This window comes from Lytechinus variegatus, chromosome 19, assembly GCF_018143015.1.
Source record: "Lytechinus variegatus isolate NC3 chromosome 19, Lvar_3.0, whole genome shotgun sequence".
Lineage (NCBI taxonomy): Eukaryota > Metazoa > Echinodermata > Echinoidea > Temnopleuroida > Toxopneustidae > Lytechinus > Lytechinus variegatus.
The window spans coordinates 3,628,974-3,640,810 of NC_054758.1; the positions used below are offsets into that span (position 1 = coordinate 3,628,974).

The following is an 11,837-nucleotide window of genomic DNA, read 5'->3' on the forward strand; positions in this document are numbered from 1 at the left end:
TATATGAAATCTTGGTGCTTAAGCCCCAGTCACATATAGACACGGATCCTCACGGATCAACACGGCAATGCCGGCATGATCCGGGGAGGTCCGGGATAGTTTTGCCCCGGATGACTGTAAACACGGCATCAACACGGCAGCTTCACACGGATCTACACGGACCATGCCGGCAGAGCACGTCGTCAACACGTCAGCAACACGGACCTACACGTCAGCAACACGGACCAACACGTCAGCTACACGGACCAACACGTCAGCAACACGGACCAACACGTCAGCGACAAGGACCAACACGTCAGCAACACGGACCTACACGTCAGCAACACGGACCAACACGTCAGCTACACGGATCAACACGTCAGCTACACGGACCAACACGTCAGCTCAAGGATGAACACGTCAGCTCAAGGATCAACACGGCAGCTATATTGACCAGCACGGCAAATTAAATCTGCTCATAATAATGAGCTGATATACTTATTTATTCATTTTTTCTCATCCTTGTCGCAACATTATTTTATGATGTTTTTTAAAAAAGATATCAAAACTCAAAACTTCCAATTTGTGATTGAAAACCTTTTTTTTTTTGCTTGTCAATCTTTTTTCGGGTACGAAATCCTTTATTTGTGATTGAAAACCGTTTTTTTATTAAATAAAAAAAACTTTGGCTTGTCATTTTTTGGCGGACGATTTTGCCCCCCCCCTGTGGAAAATCCTAGTTACGCCACTGATTTGATATCACTTTATTGAAATCACAATAAAGGAAAGAAATTTTCCAATTCAATTGAAAACATAATAAAACTTAAGATAGGCCCAGGTCATGACACATAACTGTCGATGAAGGGCAGTAGTATAAAACTTAATGTACAATTTCGATGTAACAGGTACATAACATATACATATAACATATTTAATAACAAATGAAATGTGAAATAATAATAACAGACAAAGTTGGGGTAAATATTAGAAAAAAGAGGAAAACGAATTATTCATACATGCACTAAGTTTACAAATATTAGGTTGAGGCCAATCTCCAAAGCGTAAGAAAATATCCTGAATCATTTAATCATCCATTTAATCATAAATAAATTAAGCATGTTTGTATCAACTGTTTAACAACTACTGAAAAGTTCATAAAGTAAATAGCGTTGTAAATATTTGATGGGAAAAAAGAACACGGACTGCCAAGGATACTCCAGGCAGCCACACGGACCTACACGGCAGCTACACGGACCTACACGGCAGCCACACTGACCTACACGGTAGCCACACGGACATACACGGACCATCCCGGATGGCTTTGCCAACCCGGCAGTCCACGGATGACGCCGGATGTTTTTGACAGTCAAAAACTGCCGTGTTGGCCTCCCGGACGTTCAAGGACCAACACGGACCACCCCGGACCTCCAAGGATGCCCAAGGCGCCAACACGGATCTCTCCCCGGACCACCCCGGATCAGATCCGGGATGGTCCGGGGTCTATATGTGACTGGGGCTTTAGCACTGCCAGTTGACGAGATATGTAGTCTGGCCTATCACGTCGACGTAGATCCAAAATGGTGACATGTACCTTGCCAAATCGACATTAAATAGTTTCATGAAATCTCTGCCACATAGGTATTCTTGTCATTGTATGAAACATGATGCAACAAGCATGCTTGTGATGATATGCCGAATAGGACAAAAAATCTTAATTTTTGTTGTTCGCACAAATGTACATGTCTAGCGCCATCTCTCGTCAGTCTTCATATTCTTTGGTTTTCATGTAAATAGAATCGAATATCATGAAGATGAAATCTGATCAGGCGTAAAAGGTAATTAAACAATTAATTATATTGAGGTAACTCACGAGAGATGGCGCTCGTTCCAAATAACCCCTCTTTAAAAATATCTGAAAACATATACAAAAATATTACAATAGGTATTTTTTTAAATTTATGTCTCAGAATAATCATTATTATTACCAAAGGCAATTAGTTAGCTGAAACTGTTCTTGGTCTTGTTTCGTAAAAAAACCCAAAACAATAAATTAAAAACGTCAAAGAAATTGGAAAAACTGTTACTTTTGAAAGACTGTATAACTCGCTAATACCCCATGCCCTATCAAATAAACGTAGGCGGCGCCCTGGTATTCCCTTCATATTGGAGCAAAAAGTGTAACCGGTCCTCGAATGATAGCTTTAAAAAGTCTTGAAAGCGTGGACCAGGTTTCACAGACAATCTTCATCGTTCCACGTCATACGCAAGTCTCTTCTTGCATGTTCAAGAAGACGGGCGATCAGCTGGGTAGATTTCCAACTCATCAAAGGGTGCTCCTTCAAACCTATGATGAAAAGGAGAGGAGGTCGGTCATTATTAATAAAAAAAGACATCGATGTGTACTCTTAAAAGGTGACGAATAAATGATAAAAAAGACATACCGATAGAGAAGATCAAGGCATAGGTGGCGACAAGATTTTGTTTTATAGGGGGGGGGGGGTAAAGCGACATAAATTTGACGTCATATATTTTCTCAGCTGGAGTACTTGGTAACAGAGTTACATAGCCCAAGCTTCTCATTTTTCGATCCTTCTTCGTCCTTCCTTCTATTTTCTTCCTCTTTCCCCATTTCCCTCCTCTTCTTATACTATTTGAACAATAATTGAGAATAGTCGCCCCTTGCTCCCACCCCGTCCCCTCTCGGCGCTTCCTCTGGTTCAATGACGAGTGTATAAATTTCGCCAGTTTCTCAACAATTTGTCCTTATGGCTTTGGGTTTGGGTAAAGGGGGTAAATGCCCCCTGAACCCCTCCCAATAAATTACTAACCTCTTGCTATCGCCTGTCTGACCGCTTCAGCCTCGAAATACATGGCCGACCATTCCGTGCCGAAATGATACGATTGATCGGAGATTGGGTTAGTGAACTCAAAGAATGTCGACTCTTCTTCTTCATTAATCCACTCGAAACTAGATGGACGCCACATATTATTCGGAATCTGCCATGAATAAATTATTGTTCATATTTAATTCAGTTCAATTTTTTTAATTCAATTGAAATTGAATTGAAAAAAAAATGAATTGAATTTAATCAAATGCTCTAAGTATTATAACATTCAAGCAACATGTTCTACAACTAAACTAATTTCCCTCTGATTTAACATCGTAAATGATCGATGAATATTTCATGAAAAGTTGATTTAACTGCTGGAATGGCTGGGTATAACTTTTCTTGCCATAACTGTCTTTGAGTTCTGTTTTTGTGCTTTACAGCAACCTTTAGTCCGAGGTGTATAATCATTACTATAATTCGTATTCATTATAGACAGGGGAAGCACATATACTATGACATTTAATTAATACCGAATTGTATTGAATATATCAAAATAAGCGTTTATTTATTGTATTTCATAATTTTTATTTGATGATTGATTTACCCTAATTCTACCCTTAGTTCCAATTATTGTGACGTCGTTTTGGTAGTTAGCCTTGGTACTACACGTCAAAGTCGCTACAGCGCCCCCTAGATATAGCATGGTGGTCGTGAAGGTCTCATCGACGCCTGAAATGAAATTGAGAAACATTGAAGGTGCAAATCGATGATATACCGTTTCAAAGTTCGAATTGAAACTAAAATGAAACACATTCGAATATTGGGGTAAAGAAAGTACAAAACCGTACAACCCTTTAACCCGTTTTCAGGGACCTATCCAGGGAGGATTAGTCTATTGTTATACTGGGGGTGCTGAGCAGTGTCACAGCCACACCTAGTAACAATAGACATATCCTCCGTGGATAGGTCCATGCCGTTTTTACTAAATCCTCCTTTTACACTCTAATAATGAAGTGCTAATTTAGCTCTTAAAGAGTGTGTAGTGACTGCACTTCGGAGTGCTGATTTGCCTAGTTCAAATTTGAACGAGAAAAATCAACACTCCGAAGTGAAGTAACTATACACGCTCTTTAAAAGCTAAATTAGTACTTCATGTTTTTAGAGTGTAAAAAAAAAATAATGCAAAGCTCGATTTCCCTTAAACAGTGTTCATTGGATACTCGCCTCATGGCTCGTCACTACTGGTGAACAGATGGGGGCTTGGGCTCATGGTCCCTACCCCCCCCCCCCAAAAAAAAAAAATCACGCCCAAGAAAAAAGGAAGGGAAAGAGTGAAATATATTATTTTCTGAATATTATGTTAGCGGATAAACAGAACAGTTGAGGAATCCGTGAGGGTATAATGAAAGAGGAGCCACACCAAACGCGAAGTTAGCCTAGTCTGCAGGCACAGACCCTCATTGGAACTTTGATCAACAAGTGTGCCTCCACGCGAAGACTAGCACATACAAAACTTACAAGGCATGAGTAGGCTGCACATTCAGACCCTTGTTTCGAGTGAAGGGTTTGCCCAGCAGACTAAAGTTAGCCCAGGATGTCAGAAAAGCTATCAAGACCCTATAAAACTGACAAATCCCATGTAATTGCCCGTAACTGGTTTTAACCGGTGCTGACTGGTTTCAACTGGTACATACCATCCGAGTTGAGGAATCCGTGTGTGTATAACGAGAGAGGCGCCCTTCCAAACACCATGGCAGCCCAGTACATCAGGTATCCACCAAGATCATATAAACCACCTCCTCCTAAATCTGAAATAAGAAAATGGTTACCATAGCAACGTACGTTATATTATTTTCTTTAAAAACTTTGAATTGATATGCTATAAAAGCAATGTTGTTATTGTTTTCAAAAACGTTTGAAATTCGGGATGTCTTGTCACTATGATTTTACAAACAATTACTTTTGTTTATGATACATCATTACATAACAATACTGAGAGACAGAATTAAAAGATAAATACAAAAACTGAAGAAATATACATCAATAAAAATAATTATGTGTAACGCCTGTAACGTAATACGGGACATTTCTCGTGTATATTACGACTGAAGGGTCACTTTCAAACTGGAGCCGAGGAACAGTTTTGAAATGGGGGACGGACCGGGCTGCTGACAATGCAAAAATCATTTTCGTACAAGTTTTTTTTTCTTAAGTGCGGGGGGGGGGGGGCTAAAGCCACCTCACCGATTCCGCGGCCCCATGCAGTAAAAGATTCCCTTTCTTGGTTTGATTTATTTACCCTTTCTTGAAATGCGCTCGACATGTGATATGTTCTGGCCGTGGTTTGCGAGCAGAGCTCTGACGTCACCAAGTTGCCCGGATGTAATGATTTCTCTGATTTTCTCGCAGGCTGGAAAGAAAGCTGTCCACATTCCCTGTAGAAATAAAAAGTAACTTGAAAAGTACAAAACACGAGAAAGGAATAACAATAAGTTTCCTCTTAGAGTTCATTCAAAATTCAGTCACTCGTAACCATGGTAACAAAGGAATTGTTGAAAAGCTTACAAACCTCGTCAATTTACAATAGCGGATCCAATCGAATTGGATACAATCAAAGAGTTACCGTGTACAATGCCATTCCAGGACCGGTATTGTTTGTGCACAAAACTATTTCGTCTAATCAGGCTGGGTCCTTCCATTAAAGAGGAAGTTCACCCTGACAAAAAGTTTATTGTAAAAATAGCAGAAAAAATAATAAAAAATATTGCCGAAGGTTTGAGAAAAATTCATCAAATAATTAAAAAGTTATTAGAATTTCAATTATTTGATTTGTGACGTCATATGCGAGCAGCATTCCTACATAGCGAATGGTAAAAAATTAATGAAATGTCGTTTTCTCAGACAATTCAAAATGGTTTTCACTGTACCTTTTGTATATCAATAGACAAATCATTTCACATCCGATCATGAAAAGAAAACAAAATTAAGTCATCAGGAACCATGCAAAATTTGAAATTCATGCATTTTATATTACATAACACATGGGGCAACTGCTCGTTTATGACGTCACAAATCCAAAACTTTGAACTCTAATAACGTTCTTACTCTTTAACGGATTTTCCTCAAACCTTCACCAATATTTTTCACTATTTTTTCTGCTATTTTTACAACAAAGTTTTCTTCAGGGTGAACTTCCCCTTTAAAACGTGATTTCAAGGATCCTTTCGAAAGGGCGAAAAGTAGTGTTGCTGTTCTGGGCCCCGTCGCACAAAAGTTACTATCAAGGTAACTTAACATCCAATGGTAACTACCATGGCAACGCTGATCACAAGCCAATCACAATCAACGATTCCGTACAAGTTACCATTGCATGGCAGAGTTACCATAATCAGATAATGGTACCTTTTTTATGCAACGGTGCCCTGGCGACCCAAGTTGATAAATTTGGGGGATGTTGTCCTTTAAGTGATGTTTTTTTTATGAGTTTGTCTGTTTTTTTTTGTGGGGGGATGGGGGCCTTATTGCAGAAGCTGTGACAGCTGCCATCTTTGAGTTGTTTATGTGTGTCGTAGAGCACCGACGAAATAAACGAAACGGTGACTTGTGACTTATTTGACCATAGTGTCTTTTTGAGTGACTTTTTCTTTTCGGTTTTGGTATACCAAAATGTAAAAGATAAGATCTGAATATTCCAATAAATTGCAATTTTTTTTCATCTAGAAGTTAGTTGTATGATCCTCAGCCCATTAAAGAACTGCTACTGGATAAAAAAAATACTCAAAAATATATTTTTTTCAGTGGGATGCCTGTCAACAAAGAAGATATGCACTTACCTCCATAAAAAAGACGCCATTTTGTTTTGCCGATTTGAGGATCTCCTGTGTATCTCTGACCGTTAGTGCTATGGGTTTCTCACATAAAACGTGTTTCTTGTGCTCTGTGAACAGTAGACAGTGCTCAAGGTGTTTGGTGTTAATAGATGCAACGTAAACGATGTCTGGTTTTAAAAAAAACATGAGAGAAATAAATATGGAGAGGGAGGGGTTAAAAACATGGATTGTTCCGATGGCGGGACCAATTTTTTAAAAAAATCCTCATATAAAACAGAAGATTACAATGCCACATAATTCCTGTAGACACAGTATACAGGCCTACAACGATTTAGCAAAACGATATACATGTATATATTTTAGGGAGTAGGCTCACGCTACCCCCCCCCCCCCGTTTTAGAATACTCTCCTTTGCACGAACCAAGATAGAGCTTTCCCTGGTCATGCTAAATCTTTTCTTTCACATTATATGCAAAAAGTATAAATATTTCTAAACCTTGACATAAAACATGTCTTAAAAACGGGGCAATTCCACTCCGTTATCCCCATTTTTTTTTAAATAAAGTAACAAAATGTATTACATTGCATTACATTATGAACTCACAATAAGTTTAAGGTACCATTTAATGTGTCATACCAACGCTAGTGTCCTTCGCTAGATCCTCGTAGCTTCCATAGGCCTTCTCGATCTTGAAATCGTCCGCGAACTTCCTCGCCCGATCCGCTGACCGAGACGCCACGGCGACCACCTCGTGCTGGCGTTCATGGCCGACGAGACTGGCGACGAAGTCGTGCGCGATCAGGCCAGTGGCGCAAATCCCCCACCGAAGCGGGGCTGGTCCTTCCAAAACGACACTCAAGTCGATGTTCTTGATAGTGACGTCTTCATCAGGGTTAATATCGGTATTGCCTAAGTTATCAAGGTTTGGTTCCGGAGCCGATGTCGACATGGCTGTTTTCTACGTTTCCTCACAAGGTTCAAATTCTGTTCATGTAGTCATATCTTCATTCGAATGATAATGTATTAGAAGATTGTGATCAAATCTGGAAGCTGTGTTTTAGACCTTATTTCTGAAAATATCCAGTCTTCAAGCTCAAATGTCTAGTAATAGAGATGGGAAAAATATGTACAATCGTGAATTATCATGAAAATGCCTTACAAAACGATAGCTATGCTCCCTGAAATCAGTTCGTGGACATCATGAACATGATTAAGGAAGCCTTGATCTTGGCGAAATTGAGTCTCAATAAAGTAAAGCTGTATAATTTCCGTTGAAGATAACACATTACGTTACGTTGTCCAATTTTTCCCCAGGTCAGACGCTATATCACCAGATCATGCCGTCTTGAATTATCAAATCCAATTAATATTCGCCGTCTTCATGACTTGAGCCTAGTCCAGGTAGCCCTTCCTATTTTAAATGCTAGTACAACAGGTTAGTGTCGGAAGAAATAAGAAACTTGATGTTCCGGCTTTGTGGATCATCACTGCCAGGATTGTAGGTACAAACGGAAATAAATAGTGTTGAGTGGCTCACCTGTAATTGGTTTATTAAGACCGCTATATGATGAACTTTGATCTTTGTAAGACTCAAACATTCTCAATGCCTAGCACCAACCTTCAGGACTCGGATGATCTTTAACATCTATTTTTTGTATCTCCGCTATGAGCATGGTCCTGGCAAGCAGGGGTGCTGAATTACCCCCAAAGATTTTCCGATGGGGGGGGGGGGGTGCTGCGTGTGTTATTCTCAATAGGCAGCACCCCTGGAATTCTGGTGTAGCAAAATGTAGAAATATATAACTAAAATGTATTTAAACCCTTTTTCATTAAAGTTTTTTTTTATTGCTTGTCAAATTTCTCTGGACCAGAATGACCTCCATTTTGTAGTAAAACCCCTTTCTGTTTTTTAATAGTTTTTTGCCTGTTAATTTTTTTTCTGGACCAAATTGATCTTTGTTCTGTAGTGATTTTGTTTCTTGTCAAATTGACATCAGCACTCCGACTGTAAAAAATCGTCCCAGAGCCCTGGTTGTAACGCTTGTTATACATTGTAAACTCGAGTCAAATATTTAAATGAATTTAACAAATTGGAAACTAAATAATGAATAAAATGTAACAAGACAACATTATCCAAATAGTCATAACATTGAGACAATACCGCAATATAATAAAACAAAATAATAAATAAATAAAAAAAACTAGGCGCGATGATTGTAGTTGTTCCCGTTTTGTAAACACTAATATTTTGGGGGCATAACATGACACAAGGGCAAAATCTATATAAAAAATATTCAAAAAGCGATCGAAATAGAGATTGAAAATTTAACCTTTATAAGATTCAGAAATTAGTGTAGTATTTCACCCTTATTCTTTTCCTTTAATTTCTACTATGTTTTCTTGTTCGTGAAACCTTTGGTGTCAAGTGCTCTCAGCCAGTGAGTGTAATATACTACTGTTTTATTTCTACAAAAACCGTTTACAAATCATTCGATCAGTTCTTAGTTTAGCCCGAGTTTTGTATATATTCGTCAACATGACGAATGCTTCAAAATGGTTAGTACATCATTCTCTAAAAAAATAAGCATACTTCAGACGAGACGAGTTTACAATAAAGGTCGAGATCATACAATTTACTTGAAAGCTTCTATAGAAGTAATCAATCAAACAATCAATCAGTAAAAACTAAAGTAGAAACGATTCTTTATCCTTGAGTAATCCACAATGTTTTTTAACCTATATCATTGTTAGTACAGCAAAGAGGAAATGGTAAACAGGGCTAACGTCGATCAATGCGACTGGGATGGGTTTTTTCTTCGGGGATTTTTCTGTTTTTTGTTTTTTTTACTTGGGAATTTTCGTTTTACTTATGCTATGGTATCATGACACAATATCTAATGTTATTGACTTTCGAAAGTGATAGTGCCCGGTTTCGATCATGTATATTTTTTTCTTTTAATGGGTCAACACAGCGCCCCCCCGAAAAAATACATATATGAATGGTATCTTGTACATATTTGCGGACGTTAAGAGTTGACAGCTACCTGGAATATTTCGCGTTTTAGCGTTTTGTGACAAAAACTAACATTTGCATTTCATATTTACAAAGAAGTCAATGAGCGTTTTAGTAGTTTGTTCAGCATTGTTCAGCAATACGACTGGTATTGAAATAAGTGGGAGTGTTGTTTGAAGAATAAAGTATTTCATGATCATGATGATGGAAAATAAAACCAAGAACATTGCAGAACACGTTGGGTGACATTGTAATAATTCACCAAGAATATAACACAATAACGATTTTTTTTTCAAGTTTTTAATTTTTGACATAACATGTAAGAAGTCTCCATAATTATTGCTTTCTAAGAAATATAGAATTGTGCATTCAAAAATACAATACATAAAGTTTCATACATGCTATTATAAATACAGATCATAAAGCAATAAAATGATAGGTAATAATGATTACATGGTATATGGAAGATCTGCTGGCATAAACGTTATAAATCCAAATGCATATCAAATCCACAACTCCGTTATGGATTATTGCCAAACTTTCATCAATTATACCTCTCGTATCATTTTAGTCCAAACAAAACGATGTCAGGGTAGACTTCCCCTTTTAAAACCAATCCCATACTCGTCATATTACTTCCAAACCTGAAGTGACTGTTGAACAATGTTTTGCAGCAATTAAAACAGAACTTTGATCAGTAGTCCTGTATGGACTAATAAGTCAATAGCCGTTAAACAAACATGCCATCACTCAAGTTATTTTGTTACCGGTTGACGTTTATAATGACTTCGTACATATTTGACGAAAAGAAATATTCGGGATTGTGAAGTAATATTGATGTTCCTTCAACAGTATTTTACTTCCGATCGTTATATTAGAGGTTTTTTTATAATAATAATTGCAAAGTTACCATTTGTAAATGTTTATTGAACGAATATTAATATCATGCAGAGCAAAAACTGTCGTGTTAACCGGTGTACATAGAGGACCACGCGTTATTTTACACCGGTGTTAAATTGGTAGTGTTACTTTTACACCTATAGGTGTTATTAAATCACCTGTGGTTGTTACATTTACACTCTTTGGGGTTATGTTTAATCTTTAGGGTGTAATTTTAACACCTCAGGGTGTGGTCCTCTATTAATACCAATTGGTGTCAGATTTAACACCGCAGTTTTTACAGTGTATACCTGAAGTCGGTCATTATTTTGGTTTAAAAACACCACAAGAGTATTAATTTCCGTTCATCTTCGTTTATATTTCATAGAAAAACAGGGCAAATGAATATATCAGTACAAGAAAAGTGTATATTAAAACGTAAAATACAATATACAATATTTTTTTTGAAATTATGATATATCAAACTATTTAATGTCTATTTCAGATCACCCAGAGTGTCGTGTGGTCCAGTGGTTAGAGCATTGGACTCATAATCGCAAGGTTGTGAGTTCGAATCCCAACTCTGCCATTGTCTCCACTTTGATAAAAAGGCCCAAGAGTGATATCTGTCGTCTATTACGTCAGCCACTATGACTGATTAACCTAGACGTAAACTGTTTCCAAGGTAATTGGTTATATACCAGCTTGGCGTTACCAGCAAAAAATGCTGTCCTGCCGAGTTCCTACGGGATTACAAACCAAAAACACAAAATAATTGAGTTTTTTTTTGTTTTTCTCTTTATTCAAACTTAAGTGTTAATACACAATAGACTTCTATATCGATTTTTGATCAACACGATATTTTTTTCAAATAATACCAACAAATAATAGAATACATACTTAATATTGCAACACTGTCACGAAATACGTAATCCAAACTCTTTGCAACGCACTGTACAACAATTGGTTAAATTTATCCATTCTTGGTGAAAACTACACAGTATTGATTGAAAACTACCCAGAGTTTGATATTTTTAATGTTGTGCGGAAAGTATGTTGCCCAAAATTTTCAGAGTGAATAGTTGACGCGTGTACTGAAAGGGAATCGCTTTGGCTAATTGTTTTTTTTTTCATTGAATACTATAGGTTTTCCCGTCCAATTTCATCAGAGTTGCATTCAAATTAATGAAAGGACGTTCAAATTCGAAATATTTCGTCCACCCTCTGCACTCATGGTTCATTTATTTTGCATTCAATTCCGTTCTATATCATTCCTTTGAATTTTGTAGAAATTCAATTTGGAG

The 11,837-nt window shown here is 37.5% G+C and overlaps 1 protein-coding gene across 1 annotated transcript; it reads right to left on the bottom strand.

Moving 5' to 3' along the window:
* Positions 1 to 1,907: 1,907 nt before the first annotated feature.
* On the bottom strand, positions 1,908 to 8,161 carry LOC121405940 (trans-1,2-dihydrobenzene-1,2-diol dehydrogenase-like). Its single transcript, XM_041596931.1, has 7 exons — positions 7,278 to 8,161; positions 6,644 to 6,807; positions 5,110 to 5,245; positions 4,505 to 4,618; positions 3,415 to 3,539; positions 2,808 to 2,976; positions 1,908 to 2,323 (listed from the first exon to the last, which is right to left on the bottom strand). Exons 1-7 carry the CDS (start codon positions 7,588 to 7,590, stop codon positions 2,211 to 2,213), a joined length of 1,134 nt encoding a protein of 377 aa, XP_041452865.1. The 5' UTR covers positions 7,591 to 8,161; the 3' UTR covers positions 1,908 to 2,210.
* Between the last annotated feature and the right edge of the window lie 3,676 nt (positions 8,162 to 11,837).

Bases quoted from the DNA above. Each gene is read 5' to 3' on its own strand.
- LOC121405940 (XM_041596931.1), bottom strand. From the start codon at position 7,590: ATGTCGACATCGGCTCCGGAACCAAACCTTGATAACTTAGGCAATACC. The intron at 5,246-6,643 runs GTAAGTGCATAT...TTATTTCTACAG, and splicing joins ATGGCGTCTTTTTTATGGAG to GGAATGTGGACAGCTTTCTT. The intron at 2,324-2,807 runs GTTAGTAATTTA...TTTTCATCATAG, and splicing joins CAGACAGGCGATAGCAAGAG to GTTTGAAGGAGCACCCTTTG.